Consider the following 26,495-nt stretch of genomic DNA (forward strand, 5'->3'; position numbering starts at 1 on the left):
ACAAACTTATTAACAGCTCTAACATGAAAAAACTGCATGTAACGGGATTCGAACCAACAACTGCCGAATCCAGGAGTTATTCATTACGCTGCATTTAACCATGCGAGGTTTAACTCCGGTCTTTGAAGGTTTGTATCGTCGATACCGGCCGGCCGCACACAGCTGTGACTCCTGCAAAGTAGGACATCAGCGTGTTCGTTGCCACAAATATGCAAACTAACTTTCCCTTCTCCATGACAACGCAAAGTCTCATACATGTCCGCATCCCCTAGAGAAGCTCATAGAATTTCTTTAGATTGTTCTTCCTTATACATCCTACAGCCAGGATCTCGCACCTTCTGACTTCCATCGGTTTGGTCCAATGGTCCGCGGGAAGCAGTATATGGATGATGGGGAGGTTACTGATAGAGCAAGGCGCTGGCTTGGACGTCGACCAGTAGAGTGGTACCATGCGGGCAAACATTCCGTCCCAGGAAGAAGGCGTAAGGCCGTCTAATTGAAGGAGATTTTGTTGAAAAATGGGATTTTGTAACGTAAAGACTGGGGAATAATAAGGTGTGTTGGAATCCTAAATAAAATACACCTGCTTTCAGCAAAAATGTGTTGCATTACTTATTGAACGCCTATCGTATTTATATGTAACTTTTAATTCAAAAATTCCCTTAAGGATTTACCTGTGACTCCAGCTGAAAGAACCGACATTGCTGGGAATGCCAGGAGATTTTGTTGAAAAGTGGGATTTTGTAACGTAAAGAGTCGGGAATAATAAGGTGTGTTGGAATCCTGAATAAAATAAACCTGCTTTCAGAAAAAATGTGTTGCATTACTTATTGACTGCCTGTCGTATTTATGCGTAACCTTTAATTCAAAATGTCCTTTAAGGATTTACCTATGGCTTCCGCTGAAACAGTGTACATGGCTGGGAATGCCTCAGAGCACGCAACTAGTGACCCGTGCTAAGCCGCTGGTTCGCCCTGTGTGCTGTGGCAGTGTCGCTGGGCAGCATCCTGGGGCTGACGCTGGGCTGCAGCGCGCTCAGCCTGGTGGAGCTGGCCTACTTCCTCGCCAGGCTCATCCTCGCCGTGATGCGGCACCGTCGTAAACGGTCTGTCGGCCGCTTTCCATCTAAGGTATGTGCTGTAGGGCATAGCAACACTCCTGCCACAGGAGTAGGGATTAATAACGTGACGTGGTATTTACCTCATCGTAAGATTACACACCAATGGCATTCGTTAAAATCCAGCTCTCTTTACGGCATCGTTTACTGATAGTATCTTGTACCGCTGATGATTCTTATAGCAGCACCAAGAAGGACTTGTGTGATAAACGAAAGTTGGTAGGCGTGTTCTACATCCGAATGACAGAGAAATTTCGCGCCAGTCGCGTGAGAGTGGCGCTGGTAGCGCCGCTATAAGGACGCAAGCGACGTTTGCTTTAAATACGCGCTGCAGTGGTCATGACTATTAGGTACCTTTGAAATTGGACGTTGTGACTTGATTTTAGTCAAGAATGCTTTCAAGGCGACAAAGACGCCAGTATCAGTACCTCACTGATTTCGAATGATGTCGTGTATTGGGGCTTCGAGAGGCTGGATGTTGTTGTCAGCGGTTATCACGGGAATTTTACAAAAAGACGAGGCTTCGGGCTGCCATGTGACACTACCAAGAGGGAAGACCATCATGTTCGGCGTTGGTTCTGGTGCATCGTACTGCATCTGCAGCAGCAATTTGAGGAGCAGCTGGCATCACAATCACACAACGAACAGTTAAAAATCTATTACTTCAAGGAGAGCTCCGAGCCATGCACCCTATAGCGTGCATTCCACTGGCCCCAAACCACCGCCATTTTCAACTTCAATGGAGTAAAGCAGGGAGGACTTCTGTTGAGTTTTCTGACGAAAGTTTTTTGTGTCTCGGCGCCAGGAGGCCAGGTTAGGGCCCGCAACCAAACTGTCTGTGTGCTAGATGTACTGGACTTACACTTGGAGTTATGGTTTGCGGTGCGATTTCTTAAGACAGCAGGAGCGCTCTCGTGTTTATTCCACGCACCATGGCTGCAGATTTGTACGTCATTGTGGTGATTCGACCTGTCAAGCTGCTATTCACAAACAGCATCCCACGGGGTATTTTCCAAAAGGAGAACGCTCGCCTTCATACCGCTGTTCTAACCCAACATGGTCTACAGACCATTGACCTGTTCTGCTCGATCACCAGATGTGTCCCCAATCGAGCACATATGGGAGACCACCGGACGACAATTCCAACGTCATCCAGAAACAGCATTAACCATCTCTGCAACAGACGTGGAACTCCATCCCACAAACTGATATACGGCAATTGTACAAGACAATGCATGCACATCTGCATATTAGCATTCAACGTTCTTGCGGTTACACCGGTTATTAATGCAACAGCATTGTACATTTTCAGTGGCTTATCTAGCGCTTACATTAATCTGTGATCCTTCAACGTTAATCACTTAAATATGTTTCTTGGGCAAACGTATTCACCGGCCGGTGTGGCCGAGCGGTTCTAGGCACTTCAGTCTGGAGCCGCGCGACTGCTCTGGTCGTAGGTTCGAATCCTGCCTCGGTCATGGATGTGTGTCATGTCCCTAGGTTAGTTAGGTTTAAGTAGTTCTAGGTCATGGATGTGTGTCATGTCCCTAGGTTAGTTAGGTTTAAGTAGTTCTAAGTTCTAGGGGACTGATGACCTGATATGTTAAGTCCCATAGTGCTCAGAGCCATTTGAACTAAACGTATTCCCTAAATTTCATTGCTCTACGTTAATTATTTTTTGATGTTGCGTTATTATTTCAGTCAGTATATGTATTGAATAAAGACACTCTCCGACAACTGAAGCTGCTACTTATTTACTTTAACATTTTTACATCTTTGCGATATTCAGTGTATTATATTGGGAGAGATCAGTAAGCCCCGTATCACAGCCTTTGCTTTTTCTACTTTATTGATGGCTTTCGCCACGTTCTAATAATTTGCAAATATCACCAATTTTTCTCAGTCAGCTTGTATGTTAATACGGTGCCTGTTCCCTCTGATGGGACACAGCATAAACCAAATTAAATTTTGGGGTATGAAAATGAAGAATTTAATCTGTGAAAATTATACTGACGTTTCATGGTTCTTAAATTAGCTGTAAAAAGATAGTGTACCGATTCAACCGTAATACCAAACAGATGGAAACTGAATGCATCATATATCATATTTTTTGGGTGTTGCTACTTTCCTCCGTTAGTGAGTATATGGTTTACCAGATTACATCCTCTCTCATAATAGCACTGTATTGTATTGTATTAAACCGGAGACCTAGAAACGGCGGAGAGGCTTCGTCCTGCCGTAGCCCTCAGTGGTTCACAACCCCGCAACAGGCCACAGCAGTCCACCCACCCTAACGTCGCCCCACACCGAACCCAGGGCTATTGTGCGGGTCGGCCCCCAGTGTTGACCTACATTGGTCATACAACGCACACAGGACAACACGCACAGTGCGTGAAAGATGCGTTAAATAGAATCACCACACTCGCCTTTCGCAGCACAGTATATCACTAATAGCCGAGCATTATATCTCCATACGTCTTTCCATGGATTATTCTGCCACGAAAATACTGGCCTCGACGAGATCCTTCCGGGATTCAATTATTAAAGAATGGGTGGAATGCGTTTAGCGGAAGATCTTATTAGTTGTGATGGCGGCTTTCAACTGGATAAGGTGTGGGACCCGGCGATTTCTTTAATTTCTTCAGGCAGAAAAAAATTAATGACTGATGACACGTCTACTGACAGTTTATTAATTTGACATCTGAATTTTAACTTCGCGAGTGCACATTCCATTACGCATGCGCCTGCGCCATACATGGAGCAACATTCGACAAAGGCGCGAAACTCGACAGAGGTCGCTCATGTAGCGGCTTCCTTTGCATATGCACGCCCACGCAAATTTTTCGTATAAAATTAGCGATTTGAACTAGCAGTCTTAAGGATCCGCCGTGATATTTATCCCTCCAACCAACTTTAACTCTTCTCTATCTCTCCCACTCCACATCAGAGTTCCTCTCTTCTTTTCCTCTCCATCCATCCCCCTCCTTTTTCTCCCTATCCATCGATCCCCATATCTTTCCGTTTGCAGCCACTACCCTATCCACACAACACACTACTCCTCACCCTCTATCTTTCCCACCGACTGTATTTCCCACTATCCACTTCAACTCCTACTGCTCCTCTCTATAGATTTCCTACCTAACAGACACCTGAGTTCCTACCCACACCCCTCAGCCCTATGGAACATACTCTTTCCTCCAGCAATACCTCTCACCCTTGTGCAGGTTCTTCAGATTTTACGTGAAAGTGCAGTACCTCAGTGTTTTTATCCAAAGAATTTCTACTTATTTCGGCGTGCTTTAAAGTGTATATCTTTCCGTTGTTTTTAATTGTCAGGTTTTGATTTTTAATTTTAAATAGAAATAGCCCCAAATTTTGTTTGTGTGTTTTGCTGTAATTTTTTAATTCGCCTGGCTGAAGAGCGAAGAATTGTACAGCTGACAGCCCACCCCCGCCCATATGCGGCGAAGGGAATGAAATAACAATAAAAAACTAGCAGTTGCAAATGCAGAACAGCAAAAACACAGAGTATGGTCATCAGTACAAGACGCAGACTGTCCAATATTAAAATAGGACAATCTACCATTAGCCAAGTAAGTCAATTTAAATATCTCGGAAGCACAATAACTGAAGACTTGAGATGTCACCAGGAGGTGAAAACCCGAATTGCCATAGCGAAGGAGGCATTCAACAGAAAGAGGAGACTCTTATGTGGCAAATTAGATAAAGGGCTCAGGAATAGGCTTGGCAAATGTTTTGTCTGGAGTGTGGCACTATATGGGGCAGAAACATGGACACTGAGACGAGAGGATGAAAAAAGGTTAGAAGCATTTTAGATGTGGATGTGGAGGAGAATGGAGAGGATAAGCTGGGTGGAAAGAGTGAGTAATGAAAGAGTATTGGGAACGGTTGGTGAGAGAAGATGTCTGCTGAAGGTTGTAAGAGAAAGGAAAAAGAACTGGTTGGGACATTCATTGAGAAGGGAGTGCTTGCTAGTAGATGCTTTGGAAGGATTGGTTTGTGGGAGAAGACTGAGAGGAGGAAGGAGATACAAGGTGATAGACGACATAAAGGGAAGAGGAAATTATGCAGACCTGAAGAGGATGGCAGAAGACCGGACAGCCTGGAGAACTACCATGTGAAAACCTGCCTTTAGGCAGAACACTGATGATGATGATGATGAATGCAGAACACTCATCTGAAGGTGGCTGAGTGGTTATCAGCCGAAATATCGTGACAAGAAGTCGACGTAATCCAGCTGCAATCCAGAAACTTCGTGGAAAGCTTTTGTTTTACTCAAAAAACTAAATTTTAGACATTAAAAATTTCGGCAGCATTACTTTTCAGCAGGACCTCATACGAAGAGGGTGTACCGGTTTACTGATGTAGATTTGGCCAATACACACCTCGTGTACTTGTTCGCTGATTGTAATGTAACAGTGGCAGAACGACGCTGTGCATAGCTGTTCCCGTAGCGACAAAAACGATGCAGTTTGTGTGTAAAAGAACGCACTAGTTTTAATGTGTTCTAGAGTCTGTACAAAGTGACATACACCATTCTAGTTTGTGGTGTTTGATTCTTCAACTCGCCAAGTTTGGCTCCCCCGCATTTGCCAGATCTGCTTGGCCTTCAAACGGCACCAGTACTGTTTTTTCCTCTGTTTCCTCAGTTCAGTCGAGGCGTGCTTGCAGTGCAGTGCAGTGAAACTCAGCAACAATATGTACTCCGCAACAGAAAGCACAGTGTGTTATTTGGCTTGTGAAAACTGAGTCAATCATAACAGTACAATGTAATTTTAGACGTCAGTATGGTGGTGAACCACCTACAGGAAGAACTATCCGTCACTGGCTAAAGTCCTTCGAGGAAACCTGTAGTGTTTTAAAAGCAAAATCACCATGTAGACCGAGAACGTCTAAAGATGTTGTTGAACAGATCTGTTTCGTGTGTTCGGAGTCCGAAGAAGTCACTGGCCAGACGTAGTCTACAATTAGGAGTGCCTAAATATACTGTGCGTGCGGCTCTTGACACTCGCTTTCCTGTAAAGTGGACAGCCAGGGCTGGCCCAATACCTTGGCCACCACGAAGCCCAGACTTAACCCACAGGACTTTTTCTTTTGGGGCCACATAAAAAATGTTGTGTACAGTGAAAAGATCAGAGACATCAATCATTTACGGGAAAGAATCGTCGTGGCGGTTGGGACAGTTACACCTGAAATGTTGGTGAATACGTGGCGAGAAGTGGAATATCGTCCCGACGTGTGCAGGGCAACAAATGGACACCACGTTGACGTCTACTAACATTAAGCACAACTTGAAAGAATTCTCTTTCATGATATGTACTCATTGACGTAATTTTTCATTAATTTCCTATTAAATTTATACTTAAAACTAGGGAGTTCTTTTTCAAACACCCTGTATACAGTAATTTCTCATCTGTCTCGGGGCTGTTACCCAACATTATATTTTTTGTTGTACGTCTTGGTGATTGTTTATTACAGCTATTTTTACTGTTCTAAAGATATTTTGACAGAATCAAATGTAGCTAGGGTAACAAACCGGCTAAATCATAATTACATTAGCAATCTGTAACAACCTAATGGAGAAGTGTCTCTTATACCAAAATAGTCATAAAATGTCCCTGAAAAACCTTTGACAGTTTGTCAGTGTAGTACGGGTTCAGTCTGCATACTCTTAGTCCCAGTTCCCGTTCCTAATAGTTGTGTTACGCTGCTGACTCCCAGACTACAGCACATTTTTGAGTAATGACACCGGCACATTGCTACCGTTTCCTGAGAACGTGCGAATTACGATAGTGAAATTTCAGTGCTAAGTGAAGACATTAATACATAACAAAAACAGTTGTTGTATAATAAAAGTAACTGAAATACAGCAGCTGTGGAAGAACAAAATGATCATAACTACTCACAGGAATAATCTCACTGGTGTGAAAATTTATAATGGGAACATACTATAGTATTATTTACGAGTGGCTAGGAAGAAAGTTGACAAATTTATGATACAATAATTTCGTAACTTTGAAGTGAAGAAACAGAATAATATTAGTACTCCAGTAATCTGTATGTCGCTTAGTCCGTCTGTATTTATTTTTGTGTTGGTGTATAAGTTCGTAACGTATTTCCATAGTTTTAGTAAACACGAAAGATACACATGAAAGACTTCAGTCATCAGTATTATATTCTCCATACTAATTACAACAGCCTGCCAACACTGGTGTAACTATCCTATTCCGCGGCTGTGGAAATTACGTGGTTTTGAGAAGAAGAACTCGTTGAACCATCTTCAGAGCACATTTTCATCGGGAAAGGAAATACCTTGAAAGTTGTTCTATAGAGAGAAGAAACGATGAAATCTGAAGGAACAAAATCAGATGACTAAGGTGGGTTCGGAATGACTAACCAACCCAACTACTGTATAATGTTTTTCTGCTGTATAATGTTCGTGTCAGTGCAGCAGAATGCTGGCGAATGTTATCGTGAGGTAGCATCACTTCACTCAGTCTTACTGGTCGTTGTTCTTCAATTGCGTCTACAACACGTCTCAGTTGTCAATAAATGCCAGCAGTGATGGTTACACCTGAGGGGAGCAATTCGTAGTACACCACACAGTCGCTATTCCACCAGATGCATAACATTATCTTTTGTGGATGAGAGCACATCTTTATACGGGGCTTTGTTGCTTTGTTTGGGCTCAACCATTCCTTTCTTTTCCTTTTGTTAGCATAAAGACTCCATTTCTCGTCACCATTAACGATACAGGATAGGAACAGTCGCTGTTGTTCCCGAGCCAACAGTTGACGAGGAAACAGAAGTGCACATGTGGCCACTCGCTGATTTTTGTGGTTTTGGCGGTATTCATACACCGCATTTTCGAGCCTCCCCCATTGCATGCAAATGTCGCACGATGGTGGAATGATCACAGTTCCCCACATTTGCCAGATCTCGTGTGCAGTGACTTGGATCATTGTGGATTAACGAGTTTAAACGACTTTCATAAAACCCCGAAGGTCTTCCTGAAAGTGAAAACCATTTTCTTTCTGTGCTCTGTCCAGTGGCATTATCCTTGTACACGGCGCAAATGTTTCAGACTGCCTCCGCTGCTGTCGCCCTTCTGTTGAACTCAGATAGAAGAAAATATCGGAAACGTTCAGATTTTTCTAGCGTCCCCAAATGTCAAAATGACAATATGTAAATTTAAATAGCAACAGTGAACCACAAATAAAAACTGACAATCGGTAAATAAACCTATAATAACCGGAATATCAACATGTAAAACAAAAACGCTACTAACTTAAGCACCAACCTAATATATTATAAGGAGCAGACTCTATAAAAAATGATGACTGAACGAAGGGATGAAGGTACATTAGTGTTTAACGTCCAGTCGACGATGAGATGATTAGCGACGTGGCACACGCCCTTATTGGGGGTGGATGGGGTATGAAATCGGCTGTTCCATTAATAACTGAACCAAACCCGTATTTGCCTTAACCCATTTATGGAAACCACGCAAATCCTATATCTGGATGTAAAAATAGTAATTTTACTCAACTGAGAGATCGCTGTTAAATCCCAATAATGTTATCTAAAATTATATATCTGGATGCCGGATGGTTATTTGTACCTATCCTCCCCAAAAGCAAGTCCAGTGTCTTAACAGCGCAGCATCTTGCTCGGTGTCACTTAAGGGAGGCACATAGGCAGCAGGGTATGTTTTGTACTGGAAGGCTTAGATATCACCAGACTAGATAAAGTCCTGTAATAGCGTAAGATATGGATGTCGCTCGCAGCGTCTTGTGGCTGACCTTGCAATGAGAGTTGATAGGTTTCTCTACAGAGTTTAAAAACGCCTATTATAGGTACTCGTGAAAGTATTGTCGTTTGTAAGCATTTGCCTGAATGGTTCACCTATCAGTTTATCAGGCGGCAGCAGAGGACCATATAGGTCGATCCTGGGACCACATAGGTCGATCCCGATTTTTCAGGCAGGTCTATATGACGATCAGTGAAGTGCTTCAGTTTCATCTCGTGTACACTCGTTACGAAGCCAGCGTTCATGGTGCTTTCAGTGCTGGCAAGAGATATTTTACATTTCGATCAATAGTCATACTACATTTTTTCTGAAAGTCAAAGCTATTAAAATTATTTAATCATTTCTCTATGCCATCACGTTTCTTGACAATTTCTGACAGTGTGCTAAGATTTCCTGGGCAACCGCGAAATACACCGGCTCTGTTCGCTCGATTTTGATGACAGCAAGAAATATTACAACCCATCCTCCTGTAGGAAAATTTCGTTTTTTTTCCTCTATCGTTATTTCGTTCACCCGAGCTAACAGTTTGTTAAACACAAAAGTCTTAATAAAAATGTAGAAAGGAGATGAAATATGATATTATCAAAAAGAGAGTGCTCCTGATGCTGCGAATCTGACTTTGTTATGCCAAATTGCTCGGAGATGAGGAGTTGCTGATATGGTGCTGATGTTTCGTACGATATTGCAGCGCCTGTGTTGTTACAATGCAATGTTCCTTCGAGCACACATGCATGTCCGAAGGAACAGGCACTGTGGCGACTGCAGCCGTCTCGAAAGATACGAAATATACTCGCAGTTGCGAATGCGGACTAATCCGAAGGAACAGGCACTGCGGCGACTACAGCCGTAATGAAATACCTGCAGCGTATTCGCAAACGTGAATACTTCCGAACAGTACAGGCACTGCAGTGTTGTATTTATCTGCCGATACCAATCAGTGACTTACAATTAAAAATGTCCTCCTCCCTGTACGGAAATTACATAATGTATACAAGTACAGGTTGTGATAACTGGACGCGACATATGGATGTTTGGTCCAGCCGTGGGTCGTTCACGAATAGCCAAAGCGGTTAAGGTGACCGCTCGCCTCAAGCTCGAAATCCTGGTTCGAGTCCCGGTCTGGCACATATTTTCATTGTTGTCGCTCCATTGTACAGTTGATGGTAGCCACTATTCGCAACCGGGAATAAATTTCTTGATGTTTCTTTCCTGGTGACCAGATCCAGGCAGTGGAGGAGCTTACCTGAGCTCAGGTAGGTGGTAAGACATCTTAGTGTAGAGTAGATGAAGGATGAGGATAGGGAGCTGACATTGCAGTTGTGGAGAAGGAGAAAAAGTTGTTGTGTGTGACTGTGTGGGGGTTATGGTGACGGGAGGGGTCTGGCTATGTTGTGGCCTGGGAGCGGGTTCTGTGGGCTTAGATGGGTTGCTCAAGGTTGACTGGGGAAGCATTAGGCGAGGGAGTCTAGTCGGGGAAATTGGAAGAGGGAGTGTTGTGTGATGTCCTTAGGTTGGTTAGGTTTAAGTAGTTCTAAGTTCTAGGGGACTGATGACCATAGATGTTAAGTTCCATAGTGCTCAGAGCCATTTAAACCATTTTTTGGAAGAGGGAGTGGTTTTGTTAATATGTTACAGTGCTATTTAAATGGAATACGGAACTGGCAAACAGGGTGACTTTATGGAGGACATGTGGATACTCACCTGGGTGAACTTTTCGAAGAACATGATAGTAAAGGAGCAGTGAAAGAACTTGACCAAATCTAACATGTTTCGCCGTTACTGAAGACCACTGTCGGCACGCGGAAAGGTCAGCTAAGGGGGCAGAGGAGAGCGGAAGAACAGCTCCTTTCTCCCCCTCCCCCTTATTGTTCTCATCCAATAGGAATCATCCGAGTTCTGTTCACTGTTGTGAGAGGAACCTTTGATCAATTTTTGGAACATTATTTAAAAATTATCCGAATGGCCGGAGGGAGGGGTCGTGACCCCGCATCACGTGCGGCGCTAGCTTCGATGTCGACGGCGACGCTGACATCGATGCCGCAACTACGATACGCGCAGCTGGCGCGCGAGTTTATGAGCGCAACTAACAGTGTGCCATGTAACGATTGTGGGGCTTCACCGCACCCACACACACACACACACACACATTTTTCCTGGAAACTTGACATAGCGAGATGATGTCCTTGGAGTCTCGCTGCCGACGTGGCCGTCTGACAGCCGTGGTACGAGAAGAGAGAGAAAGAGAGGGGCAGAGAGAGAGACATTAAAAAAAACTTATCGCCGTACACACACACACACACACACACACACACACAGACACACACACACACAAGCACACACTTGTTGCGGTTTTTCTGCGAACGTGACGTCGCGCGAATTCTGTACACGCATTGAGACGATGTCCTTGGCGTCGTGCAGTCGGAGCGCGCCGTCTGACTGCCGTTGTAGGCAGAAAGAGGAACATTAAAAAAACTTATCCCGATAAGCGAGATGTATAAATACAAACTACTCTTTCACACTTTTTAATTACATTTCCTGGAATCTACGGAATATCATTCCTATAGTGCACTATATTTGCATTATCAACATCGGAATAACCTTGTCTAACCGTTATCTGAGATAGAACACACGTAATTACATATTAGAACCTACAGCTGTTTCCCCAGCGTCCACGTAAGGGACGTATTACGAATAACGAACACCTCCGACTCTGACTCTAGGCGGAGATAGGTTCGCAGCATCACAGTGAGGAGTGAAACTACACTGGTGGCCCAGATTAAAGCAACAAACTGGTTTCCCCGTCCTGCGTTTCATTCACTATATAATCATACAAAATGTCAACAGATGTCCATACGATCGTGTTCTGTGTGGAAGATGGCACTCCAATCAAGGGACAACCACGCCAAGGATTACGCCAGGCCAGCTATCAAAAAAGATAGTGTTTGCCGTGTAGTCCCACATCCACCATCGCAGCGTACACATACACAGGTGGTGGCAGTATTGCACAGAGAAACGCCTACCAGACTCTCTGTTGTGGAGGGCCATAGAAAAAGCGGAAGCAGGGCACTCGCAAACTGATGTGGCCTATGGCTTAATGTGAACCGTTCTCTGGTTCTTCGAATGTGGCGACAGTTAATCGAGATCGAAACTTTACCCCGCAGACCACAGCACGGTCGACCACGAGTGAAATCAGAAAGAGAGTACCTTTATTTGACTGTCAGGGCACGATAGAGCCGCCTTAGTACTGCACATCAATTGGCATCTGACTTCGCAGCATTCACTGGATGAGTTGTATCGAGGCAAACGGTGTATAGAAGGTTTCAGCAGAATGGCCTTTACTGCTGTATGTGTACCTCTGACATGTCTTCACAGAAGGGAACGCCTAGAGAGTCGTCAACTTGTCACCTGGACGTTCGAACAGTGAGCCAATATCCTTTTTTGGTCTGGAGAGTGACTGTTGACGGATTCGCATCTGGAGGGAATGGAGAAAACGATATCTGGAGTCAAAGATTGTGGAAAGAGACCTGTACTGAGGAGGATCCATAATGGTGGGGGCAGGAATTATATTGACCACTCGAACACCTCTTCATGAAATTGTATAGGTGAATCGGCAAGGTTTAACTGCTGTCAGGTATCGTGACGAGATCTTGGGACTTCACGTGTTGTTGTTGTGAGTTGTTGTGGGCCCAGACTTCTTACTGATGGACGATGATGTGCGACCTCACAGACCACGGGTGATTCATGTTTTCTTGGGAGCAGATGATACTGCACGCATGGCGTGGCCTGGTACCTCTCCCGATTTGAATCCCATAGAACATATCTGGGATGCGTTAGACAGACGGGTTCCATCACGTCTGCATCCACCAACCACTCTCCAAGACGTGCTAGCAGTTTTGCAGAAAGTATGGGCGGTTATTGCCTCAACATGAGATTGATGACATTATTCACAACCTGTCACGTCGTTGCCAGGCATGTACTGCTGCCAGAGGTGATCACACCGCATACTGAGCACATTGACTAGTTGTCGGAATGTGTGCGTAAATCATTTAAGTTGGGAAAACGTAGAACACTTTTTGTCTACGGTTATGCATGTTGTAGCTGTTTACGTTCTGTATTCTTTACTGTTCCTACTTCACTATCACTTGTTTACACTGTTTTGTGGCAAAATAAACTCAACCCTGCAAACTTTCCATTTGCTGCTTTAATTTTGGACACCAGTCACTAGCTTAGCGCTCGCTGCTTCGCTCTCGTAAACTGTATGGTCTCCACAGATTGTTTTTTTTTTTCTTTCTTTAATCGAATATTTATGATGTTCACAAACTGTAACACCTTCTAAACTTTTGGGGATAATTAAGACCGTAGAAGCAATGTCTGTTCCGAATGAACTTCTGACTAAAAAGCGATTCTGTTAGCTGGAGTTCAAGGTTTTTGTTAATAATGTCTTCTGCACTGTTGTGGTGAATTTTTTCTAGAAACTTTAATTTGCTATCTTATATTTGGTTATAGTTAAAAGGAAAGTGAAATAACAGTTTTCATAGATTTAGCTTTAAAAATTTATTTTTCTAACGAAAAATTTTCTTAAAAAATTTCATCCCTCTTAGGGGTTGAATTTCCAAAAACAGTGAAAAACATAGTTTTTTTTTAATTTCTAACGTAGAAACCAAATACAAATTGTCATAGATTTAGATTTAAAAATACTTTCGTAATGAAATAATATAAAAAAATTCATCCCCTGTTTCACTCCCTGCGATTGAATTTCCAGGAACAGTGAAACATGTATTTTTTTTTATTTCTGACCGAGGAATCTAATACCAGTTTTTATCTATGTAACTTTCAAAGGCTTTGGTAGATATCATATATAGTTGGTATTGCCGAGACGTTTTGTATCACCTTTTTCTATAATAATTGTGCGTGCCAAAGCAATGAATTAAAATTTGTACCAACACCACCTTTCTAACATAGGTTTCCGGCTTATTGGGCAGAGATGCTATCCGTTACTCCACACTGGCACTACACATACCACAGCTGCATGGGCTCCCGTAGTATATCTCCCTCACTAATACAAATTCCATCCCAGGGGCGTTTCTAGAAGTTTGGGGCTAATTGGGGAGAGGGGGGGATGGGGTTTGGGGGAATGGAATATCGCTTAACAAAAGGAGAGTTAGGGTCCTCCACTGACAAATTGGTAAAATTTGGTTTTGCTTAAAGTAGTTTTTGGTAATTGTTTTATAGTTAAGGGTACAAAATGTGTATTAAAAAATAATAAGACGCCCATCTTAAGTTAAATGGTATTTATTGGTTTAGATAGTAAGTTATTTGCCGCTCTTATTCTTTTGTTAAAATGTGTTTGAAATACATTGCAACCTATATTGCTACATAATTATAAAAAAATGATTGAATCTGTTGGAGTAATATATTCACTGATTTCTGAAGTCATTTAATCCAGTGTAATATGATACTCCATTGGAGGGGAGGCTATAGCCCCATAGACCCCCCCCCCCCCCCTTTGTCACGGCCCCTGCCTCAGCCCATTGCTATTCCTCTTTTAAACACACGTCAGACATACCGTGGCTCTCTGATACTGGAACAGCACCTTAGCAATGAAACTTAGTAGGGTAGCCTGTGCACGTGTGGCTGCTGTAGTGCCAGCGTGGCGTAATGGATAGTGCCTCTGTCTAGTAAGCAGGAAACCCTGGTCTGAATCCTGTTGCTACAACAAATTTTAATTCGTTGCTTTGGCCTACATCGTTATCATAACTTCAGTAGATCTTTTATAATGATTTATTTAAAAAAACTGTCGCCCACTATTTTACACCATTAGTGGTTGAATTGACAAAAATACTGAAATACATTTTTTTAAATTTCTAACAGAGAAAACAAATAGCAATTTCCGTAGCTCTAGCTTCAAAACTGGCTTAAAAGTGACATATTTTCAAAAAGCTTTTCATTCTCTTTTTCACCTCCTCAGGAGTGGAATTTCGAATAATCACGTCTTAAAAGATGCCAACAGTATAAGATCCACACGCTCTCCAAATTTCAAGTTTCTATCCTTAGCGGTTTGGGCTGGACAATGATGAGCCAGTGTATCAGTCCGGACCTATTTCACCTCCTTAGCGCTTCAGTTTCCAAAACCCGAAATGCCAAACACCTATTATCGTACATGCTACTTCAGAAATGTTTATACAATGAAAAATTTTCGTAATACCTCACCCCCCCCCCCCCCCCCCGTACTTAGTGGAAACACTCTCTCCCCCTCTCCCTCCACCTTTTTCAGACCCATGTTGACTGTGTGCATGTGTTGCACCTTACTGAACAGTGAACAGTTTGAACATCATTCATATAAATTATGGTGCTTATAGTGAGATAAATTTCCGTCTGCACTAGCTCCAGCATCGAAAGTTTAATCATAACCACCCTGTAGGACCATTATGAAACACTAGCAAAAGTAAGGATTTCTTTCCCACAATCATCTGTTCCTCAGATAGAGAGATCACAAGACTACCAGAAAACAATTAAGATATATAGTAACTCGCTAAATGCAGAACGCACTCACATTCATGGAACAAACTTAGTATGAGCCGTCAGTAGAACACTGTTGAAGGAACGTAGTTGGGTGGTTCCTGGGGGAGAAGAACCAGCTACAAAGGAGTGTCCCCTTCTTCAACAGTACCACCCTGGACTTGAACAACTGAGCCACATCCTTCACCAGGGCTCTGATTACCTATCAACATGCCCTGAAATGAGGGATATCCTACCTGAGATATTTCCCCCCTCCCCTCCCCCTCCCAAAGTGGTGTTCCTTCGCTCACCCAACCTCCGTAACAGCCTAGGCCATCCCTATGCCACTCCCAGTCCCAACCCCTTGCCACGAGGAATATATTCCTGTGGAATCCACCCACCCAGCACTTCTTGTTCCAGTCCTGACACAGATTTATCTCACCCCATCAGGGGCAGGGCCACCTGTGAAAGCAGCCACGTCGTTTACCAGCTCTGCAGATATCATTGCACAGGTTTTTATATTGCTATGACTACCAATCATCTGTCCACCAGGATGAACAACCACTGCAAACTGGGGCCAAGAGCAAGGTAGACCACCCTGCTACGTAACATGCAGCCGAAAATAGCATGCTTGATTTCAATGGCTACTTCACTTCCTGAGCCATCTGGATTCTCCCCTCCACCACCAGCTTTCTTGAACTGCGCGAGTGGGTGTTATTATTACAACACATTCTCTGCTCCTGTAATTATACCGGATTCAGCCTAAGATAACATACTATCCCCACACTCTCCACCCAACAGTTTCCATTTTCTCTGTCCTCTCATATCCTCCCCATTCACGTCTCTCATCTCTTTGTGTGCCACCCTCTGCCAATACATCCATCTAACTTTCCCTGCTTCTCTCCTATTTAACTCATTTTTTCCGAACCTCCGTGCCCCGAAACTCTCTGACGCTGCTCCTGTTGCCATTCTAGTCCCTGTAGACTACGCCAGATAGCGTTCGTCTCTCTCCCACCCGTAGATTACTATCCCACACTTCCCTCAAATACTAAATTGATGACTCGTTGATATCTCACAATGTGCTCTGCCAATCGATCCCTTCTTTTGATCTAGATGTGCCACTAATTTCTTGTCTCCCCAGTTCTATTCAGTACCTCCTGATTAGTTTCGTGATCTACCCATCTAATCCTCAACATTCTTCTGTAGCATCTTATTTCGAAAGCTTCTATTCTCTTTTTGTCTAAACTGTTTATCTTCCATGTTCCACTTCCATCTGTGCCTACACTCCAGACAAATACTTTCAGAAAAGGCTTCCTAACACTCACGTCTATAATCGATGTTAACAAATTTCTCTTCTTCATAAATGCTTTTCTCGCCATTCCCAGTCTATGTTTGACACCCTCTCTATTTCAGTCACAATAAATTATTTGCCTGCCCAAATAGCTAAATTCATCTACTACTTTAAGTTTCTCTTTTCCTAATCTAATTCCCTTAGCGTCGGCTTATTTAATTCGACTTCATTCCATTATCCTTGTTTTGCCTTTGTTGATACTCATCTTATATCCTCCTTTCAAGACAATGTCCAATCTGTTCAGTTATTCCCCCAAGTCTTTTGCTGTTTCTGGCAGAATTACAATGTTATTGGCAAACCTCAAAGTTTTTAATTCTTTTACTTAACTTTAATTCCTACTCCAAATTTTTCTTGTTGTCCTTTCCTTCTTGTTCAGTGCACATATCGAATAACATTGGGGATAAGCTCTAACCCTGTCTCTCTACCTTCTCAACTACTGCTTCCTTTTCATGTCATTCGATTCTTATAACTGCTAAACCATTTTGCACTTCCTGTAAATCTGATTTTGTAAACGTTTTAATCCCCTTTCACCTGTTTCATTTGTTGCATTTTTATATTTCCTCTTTTCATCAGTTAAATTCAATGTCTCTTGTGTTATCCAAGGATTTTTATCTATTTGATCCTCTGCTTCCTTCACTATTTCATCTCTTAAAGCTACAAATTCCTCTTCTACTGTATTCCTTTCCCCTGTTTTAGTCAACCTTTGCCTAATTCTTCCTCTGAAACCCTCAGTAATATTTGGCTCTTTCAACGTATCCGGGTCCCATCTCAATAATTTTGTAACTTTTTCCAATTTCTTCAGTTTTAATCTACTCTTCACAACCAATCAATTGTGGTCAGAGAGCACGCCTGCCTGGGGAAATATCTTACAATTTAAAATCTGGTTCATAAATCTCTGTCTTACAATTATGTAATCAATACTAAACCTTCTGGGGTCTCCAGGCCTCTTACACGTATACAACCTTTTTTATGATTCTCGAACAAAGTGATAGAGATGATTAAATTATGTTCTGTGCAAAACTCTTACCAGGTGGCTTCGTCTTTCATTCCTTTCTACTGGTCCATGTGCACCTATTACTTTTCCTTCTCTTCCTTTTCCTACCACCGAATTCCAGTCACTCAAAACTATTGAATTTTCGTCTCCCTTAATTATCTGAATAATTTCTTTTATCTCACCATACATTTTTTCAATTTTTTATAATCTGCGAAGCTAATTGGCATATAAACTTGTGTTACTGTGGTGGGTACGGGCTTCGTGTCTGTCATGGCTACAATAATGTAAACACTACGCTGTTCATAGCAGCTTAACGGAATTCTATTACCTCTATTTGATTTTGTATTTATAGCCCTGTATTCATCTGACCAGAAGCTTCACTAATTCCTACTATATCTACCTTCGACTGATCCATTTCCTTTTTTAAATTTTCTATTCGGCATGCCCGATTAAGGGACCTAATATACCACTTTCCGATCCACAGAATGACAGGTTTGTTCCTCCTGACGACGACATTCTCCCGAGCAGTCCCCTCCCGGAGATCCGCGAGGGAGACTATTTAATCTCTGGAATATTTTATCCAGGAGGACGCCATCATCTTTTACCATACAGTAGGGTTAAATGTCTTCGGGGAAAAATTACGGCTGTAGTTTCCCCTTGCTTTCAGGCGTTCGCAGTACCAGCACAGCACGTCCATTTTGGTTATAAGGCCAGATCAGTCAGTCATCCAGACTGTTGCCCCTGCAACTACTGAAAAGGCTGCTTCTCCTCTTCAGGAACCACACGTTGATTTGGCCTCTCAACAGATACCCCTCTGTTGTGGTTGCACATACGATAAAGCTGTCTATATCGCTGAGGCAAGCAGGCTACCCCACAAACGACAAGGTTCGTGGTTCACGGTTATACACCATAAAACCTTAGAGAAGGATTTCTCTGTTAAATAAATTGAAAGGTGTTGTTTTCAGAGCAAAAAAAAAAAATCCGAAAATATACGTCAAAACATCTTAATTGCGTGAAAAAATGAGAGTAAGAATTACTCCCGAAAGAGATCGGGCCAAAATGTAGCCTTGAGCTCCCAACACTCTCTGATGCAAGACAAACACAACGTGGAGATCGAGAGAAAAACAATATATGTAGCTAACTAATAATAATAATTTTTTTCTTCATTTGGTTGTTAAGCATGAGACACTAATTGAGACTGAACTAGCACTAGAGAGTACTGCAGCAAGTCTAGTCTTGTTATAACTGCTGTATTTGTGGATGTGAGCACTCATCCATACAGAATAAGTACAAAAGTGCGTAGTTCTTCTTTCCAATAAAAAAAAGGCTACACCACAACTACACGTGGATGGCTGACCTTGCATTATCCTCCTTTCCCCACCTAGCCTACTCACCTCGCTCGCCGCCCTGCCGCCGGCAGACGCACGGCGAGTTGGACTCTGCAGCCGCGGCCTTGGCTCGCGCCGGTGACGTCCTGCTCGCTTAGACTACAAGTCAGAAACTGTCTCTTCCTGCAACTTCAGTGCTGCAACCCGATAGCGGCAATTATTTATCTACCTCTTCAACCAGTTGTGTGAAAGTGGTAGTGCAACACCTAGACAATGTAACATAAGGAAAGAAATAAGGAGGGGGGGGGGGGGAGAATTGATATTCTTGCTGCTGTTACAGTTGATCCACATGCTAGCTGCCGCGCAATCGCACGAGCAAGTGTCCTACACATTCTCCATCGACGTAGGTTCCATTCCCGTCACATCTCTCTCCGTCAAGAGCTGCGTGGAAACGATTATGAGAACCGCGTTAACTTCTGTACATGGGTATTAAGACAGGATACTCCAAATGTATCATGTATCTTCTTTGGTAATGGAGTCACATTTACAACTCACGGCCAGGTAAACCGCCGAAACATGCAGTATTTGTCTGTTGACAACCGCCGTTGGCTTCGTCAGGTGGAGCGACAGCGTCCATGGAGTTTAACCGTCTGTTGTATGATATTGAACCATCAGCTCCCGTTTCTCATAGATGGAGCACTGAACACTCATAAGTATCGCAGCCTTCTAACAGACCATCTTCCACGGATGCCAGAAGACGTTCCTCTGCAGACTAGCAGGAACCTGTGGCACCAGCATGATGGCTCTCCAGACCATAGTGCACGAAGTACTACAGCATGTCTTCATGAATTGTTTCCAAATGGTTGGACAGGGTGCAGAGGAGCTGTACCTTGGCTCGACCATTCCCCGGATTTGACACCTGTAGACTTTTTTTGTGGGGCAAGCTGAAATACGCTGTCTGCAAGGACATACCAACTATACACAATGATATGCAAAGACTATTATTGCAACCTGCTGGGACATATCCGCTGAAATGCTAGCACGTGTGCAACAGTCGTCCCATACCACACTGCAAACGTGTGTTGCGGCTGCCGGTGGTCGTTTTCAACACAATCTGCGTTGCTCAATTGTGTCGTTACTGGTCAGTATGACGTTACTAGTATATGCACTTATGTTGTTCCTTAGTGTGTGCTACAACAGGTATTATAAAAGTGTCGGTGTAAGAACTTTTCAGAAAACGAAATCTCGAAAAAGACTCGTACTAGAATCCTGCAACAAACACCACTGACATTCTAATCTACTCTACTTTTAGTTTAGTACTGTCAATAGGCATTGTTCCATTTGAAAAAAGTCTATGTTTGCACGAAAGATACTCTTTCTATTATTACAGTCTATTTATTGTCTAACAATATGAGCCTCTGACTACCAATCCATTCTGAGAAAACGGAACATCAATATGCCTTCCATTTCCGCAATATTTGCTGTGCAAGTCTTAGGTGATTCAACCTGTATGTCAGTTACGAAATTTTTCATTTTCAGGATACAAACTACTTTCTTTCATTAACTATCTTAATTCTTATAGTGCATGTTTCATGTGTTAGAAAGTTAACCCATTTGACCGAAGATAATAAATTGATTTGAATTCGTCCAAAGTCTGTACATTCGGGTGATGAGATGGGCTGATTTTAAAAATGTGACGTCTTGGGAACCATATAATGGCTGTGGGGTTCTCATCACTTGTTGCCTGTGTCACAATACACTTAAGGATTGCAGTACGAATATCCGGATGAAGGCAACGGTTCACATCTTATCTTCTAAACAACCAGTCTCTTCACGTGGGAAGTCTTCTGGCTGCACTTCCTGTCGTCACATTTGAGTTGGGAGTGGAAGTTCCAGGTGACTCAAAACCCTAGCAGATGGTGCTTTCCCTGTACGTGGTATAAATCTTCGATATGTCGTTTGACGAATATCACCTGCTGTGCTCGGTCTTCTGATTGCGGCAGTTCTCTAACGCCGAGATACTGCAGTGACCTTGGCGTACACAAGCTTAGCGATTTTTCTGGAATAGCGTTGCGCGTGTCGTATGAGCGATAGATGTCCGTGGCCTGAAATACTTACCTAAATGAATAATAATAAGATAACAATTAATTGATAACCCAGAGAGGTCGGACATGGAGAGGAAGAAAGCTCGTTTTTTCCGAATGAGCAGTGCATAGGCTCACGATAAGTTGTTGCTGCTGCTGTGGTACCCAAAGGTCAGCCAAACTTGTTAAGAAGTACATTTGCCCAAGTGTGTTGTTCTGCGATGATTAATTACAATATTTGAAATAAAAATAACATAAATTCAAAACTTTGGACAACAAGAATATGTAAATGGAAGAGTAATTATAATGAATGATCCAAGTTTTGATGAAGATCCATCTAAATAGTTAAAGTAATATAGTCTGTAAAATACGAGCCAGGTTACATTATGTCAAAAAGACGCTCAAGTAACAATCAGTTCCAGATCCACATCACGTTTTCCCTTATTTTGTCACTATATTTTACATTTATTCTTCTTAACAGAACAGTCAAGATATTTCGTTGTAGATGCAGCTGTAATAGTTATTCGTATACTTGCTACTTCGTATGACTACTGTTAGTAACAGTCTCTGTTATTTTCCAGTTTTCATAGTGCAATTATTAAACTGGAGGTTTTGAGTCCTATACACGAATTTTTGAAATTCTTAGCAGGCTGACTTGATAATTTTTAAACTAGTACTAGCATTTTTCAGCTTCATCAAGCTATAAACTAATATATATATATATATATATATATATATATATATATATATATATATATATATATATATATATATATGGTGTCCCATTTATCTTGACCACCCTAAATAGCTGTTTGTCCAGATGCAAATTACAAAATGTTTCAAGCAGATGTTTTTTAGTCGCCAGGGAGACATCAATCAGGATGATTGCCTTCGTTGTAGCTTTGTTTTTTACAAAGATATGAACAGCAGTATGACTTTTTTAAATGGCACCCCGTATTTTTTATTCACTAATTCATTTCCTCCCCTAAAGGCCTATTTAAAAAGTATCAAAGTGTACCATTCACTGAAACAAAACGTTGTTGGAGTTGTCAGAAAGCAAATGAAAACCGAGTAAAAGCATAACACAAAACTGACTTTGACTCTCCTGTACCATTGTCCAGGAGTAGAACATTCAAAGGTGCTCAAAGTGGTGGCCCTGGACACCGATACACTGGTGGACTCGTTGAATGAAAGAATTATTTACTGCTTCCAGTGCTACCTGCTGAACAGAATTACAAGCAAGCACGATACGTTCCTGCATGTCCTCTGGAGTTGTTGGAATATCGCGATAGACAACGTCTTTATGCATCCCCAAAGTAAAAAGTCCAGAGGATTTAAGTCAGGAGACCTAGCAAGCCAAGTAACTCTTCCTCCTCGACCAATGCATCTGGCAGGATACCTTCGGTTCAGAACACCACATAATCATTCTGGTTCTTAGCAGCACTTCATCCAGAAGAGGAAGATGAATTCGTCTGAAGAAGTTGGCACACGCTGTACCGTTTAGACTACCATTGATGAAGTAAGGGCCAATAATTGTAACACCAAGCATCCCACACCAGACGTTAACTCTCCATTGACACTGATGTTCCACCTTTCTAAGTCATCGTGGGTTGTCGCTGGACCAACAATGCGTGTTCCGAGTATTTACCTGTCCTTTGATTGACAAGGAACATTCGTCGGTAAATAGAACATTGGAGAAGAAGTTCGGGATGGCGAGGATTTACTGCTGTGCCCACTGACAGAACTATACACGATTCTGGAAATCATTCGTACAGAATTCTTGGTGTAAGTGTACACGGTAAGGATCGAACCGGTGACGTGTAAGAATACAATGTACACTGGTTTTAGGAATGCCAATATCGTGTTCAAGCTGTTGTGTGCTCACATGTGGATTCATAGCAACGGAAGCGAGAACAGTAACTTCGGCAGCTTCGTCTGTGCGAGTGCTACGACGATTGCGTTGTCGTGGGTTGAACCTTCCTGTTTCCTGAAGCGTCGCAACAGGACGAGGAAACATCCGTCGGGAAAGTGGGTTCTTGTCAGGATATCGCTCTCGGTACTGCTTCGCTGCCTGCGTAGCATTTTGCCTATCTTCAACAATAACAACAACAACAACAACAATAATAATAAAAGAAACGTTATGTCGCAGTTTGTAGGAAGTACAGCCTTTACTGTATGCCTACTTTACACAACAGTATTTAATAGGACTAAACTACTGTACTAAATGTACCTGTACGTAAGGTAAAAGTAATGCAATTACTGCTCCGCTAACTTACATTCCCCATAGATGAGTAGCTTCTCTACCTTCTCTTCGTTGGTGATCTTCTAATCACACAACTCTGGTGACAGAATGACGGGTGTGCATTCTACTTATGGTTACATTTGTCCTCCGTCAACGTCAGCACGTGGGTGTGTTCCATTACCCCGCGTACCTGCACTATGCGCTGGGAGCGTCAACATCAAAGTTGTGTTATGTAATAAATAACGTTGTCTTTCAGTGAATGGTACACTATGATACATTTATGAATAGATCTTTAGGAGAGGAAATGAATTAGTGAATAAAAAACGCAGGGTGCCTTTTAAAAAAGTCATACTGCTGCTCATATCTTTGTAAAAAACAAAGCTACAACGAAGGCAATCATGCTGATTGATGTCCTCCTGACGGCTAAAGAACATTTGCTTGAAACATTTTGTAATTTGCATCTGGACAAACAGTTATTTAGGGTAGTCATGATAAATGGAACACCCTGTGTATTAGTTTATAGCTGAAAAATGCAAGTGCTAGTTTACAAATTATATATTTACATACAGGGCGAACATTAATAAAACTTACAAACTGTAGCGAAGGCTTTCTGACTGGAAATAGAGGAAAAACGGTACTATGAACACGTGTCCAGAAATGGACAGTGTGTGTGCAATGACAACAAATCATCCATCATCCGGAAACACAGATAGAGATGTATCTCATATATGTCACAGTAGATTTTCAAGGTCTTCATGATTGATTATAGTGATGTGTACATCTGAATCCCAACAAATATTGATGTCATCATACTTCGTTCTAAAATCTGTATGATCAATCCACAAAGATTTTTCATCACTAACAGCCTGACACAAAGTAGACTATGTTTCCAAGTCAGATGCAATTTTACAGTCTACGAGAATGTAAGATGTCAATATCACATGATTAGTTGTGCCATATCTCTGATCATTTTGAGTGTGTAATAATGTAGTGGTGTTCAATGTTTGCTGTATAGCAGATCTTTATTTCAGCTACGGTAAGAACATTTTTGCTGGAATTACTGGTAGTTTTTATACGTATTTCAGAAAAACAAGACACGTCTATTCCCATGGAAACACAATAAAATATAATAGAAATAAACGCGTATTACAGATAATAGAAAAAACTGATTTATTACAGCCTCATCTCATTCACACATACACTCAAACACATTCATTCTCCTCCATGAAAACCACCTGCCAAACGGCAATCCTTACCAAATATTTTTTTTCATGTACCCATCTCAGAGCCGACACACAGGCATTGTTGTAGAATACCTCTCAAGGTCTCATGAAACACATTCTTCAAAGCATCATTTAATGGATGTATCGGCTTGGTAGAGAGACATATTGCATCACATAGCACTCAGATGTTTGCATCACTTTGTCATTTTAATAATACAGCATACTTCATCACATGATCCAATAGTTTCAGTGCTGTATTGCTAAAAACACTTGCCACTTATGCACTAAGACGCTCATGGTCTGAACTCATCAGTTAATTGACTCTCTATGTATAATAGTTCATGGCACAATTGATATTACTGCATCTGCATGAGTTGAATATTCCTATGATTTACGACATGTTCTGTTTGAACTACCACCTGCCATAACTCAGTGTCAGGTGAGATATGGACAGTGACAAGCTGTGATTCACAGTGGCTCAGATAAAAATGTTCTTATGAATAGGTGAGTTGGTGGATTTAAATGTATTCACGTAGCCCCTCCCTCCCCATCCCCACCCCAGCTGCTGTTGTCTAACAAACACCTCTCCCACATCTACCTAAAGGATACTTTGCCACATGTAAGCAATCCTTGAATCATTCTACATGATAGATGATATTTTTGTGTACGAAACTAAACAAAAAATGTATATAATATGAATCATAACACCACACTAGTACAGTCCTTGTGTGTGTGTGTGTGTGTGTGTGTGTGTGTGTGTGTGTGTGTGTGTGTGTGTGTGCGTGGAAAATACTCATTGATGTTTGTGTATACACCACATCTACAATCAACAATGGAGTCCTAGATCCTCAACTGGTCATACAGACGTGGTACAGTGGCTTGTAAGGCTCTTTTGTTTAGACGTAGTGTCTTCTTCCATAGTTCGATAGTCATAACATTGTGCACCAAGTGCTATTTTCCTTACTGAGTGTAGTATATTGCACATTAGGTGTGGTAGTGTAGTGTTTGTCTGAAATGCGATGTTGATGGTAGAATTATAGTGAGAACAGTGAGAATTTCCTTAACTTTCTTTTATGGAATACTGAAACACACATCTGGGTTTTGTTGTACTATAAATCTCTGGCACTGGTACCATTATGGAATTTAAATGGAGAAAAGCTTATCAGATTCGAATAATCATCATTATTTTAGGTTGTTGGGTTACATCTATTCCATAAAAAAGGCTTATTACTGGGAGCAGAACATATCTAGTGATAGTGCATCTAGAATGGAGGTAAATCGACATTCAACCCCTGAACCAGAACAGCAGTATAATTCAATGCATGATGTATGAGGTATTAGTGTAGCCCACCCTAAGTATAGAACATATGGTGCGAGGTTGGCTTCCTTTGACGATTGGCCAATAGCTATTAAGGAGCATCCTGGCAAACTAAGTGAGGCTGGGTTCTTCTGTATTGGTGATGGAGATCAAACTGCTTGCTCTCACGTGGAAGAAGGTTAAGATGCTACGAAGGAACAGATGATCAATGGGTCAAACGTGTTCTATGGGTTTCCAAGTGCCTGTTGGTAATTTCTGTGTTGAGTTTAGATTTTGTGGATAATATTTTCCAGAAAAGAAATGCAAAACTTACTACTAGGCATGTGATTAACATTAAACCTCCACATATCCTCTGAAATCAGCATCAGAAGAGCTGTGAGAACTTCCAGTACTACCCACATGTGTAAAATCTGCTTCCAGGATGAAGCAGGAGTAATGGTCATCCTGTGTAGGCAAATCATTAATGTTATCTATGGACCTCCACTTGTCTCATTTGCTGTGTGCGAGAG

At 42.1% G+C, this 26,495-nt stretch overlaps 1 protein-coding gene across 1 annotated transcript in view; it reads left to right on the forward strand.

Moving 5' to 3' along the window:
• Positions 1–26,495, forward strand: part of LOC124795792 — a 90,116-nt gene that overhangs the window by 18,645 nt on the left and 44,976 nt on the right. The window contains exon 2 of the mRNA XM_047259872.1: positions 991–1,130. Coding sequence (XP_047115828.1) covers positions 991–1,130 — 140 coding nt within the window. The remainder of the gene's footprint in view (positions 1–990; positions 1,131–26,495) is intronic.

The sequence above is a fragment of the Schistocerca piceifrons genome, chromosome 4, assembly GCF_021461385.2.
Source record: "Schistocerca piceifrons isolate TAMUIC-IGC-003096 chromosome 4, iqSchPice1.1, whole genome shotgun sequence".
Classification (NCBI taxonomy): Eukaryota; Metazoa; Arthropoda; class Insecta; order Orthoptera; family Acrididae; genus Schistocerca; species Schistocerca piceifrons.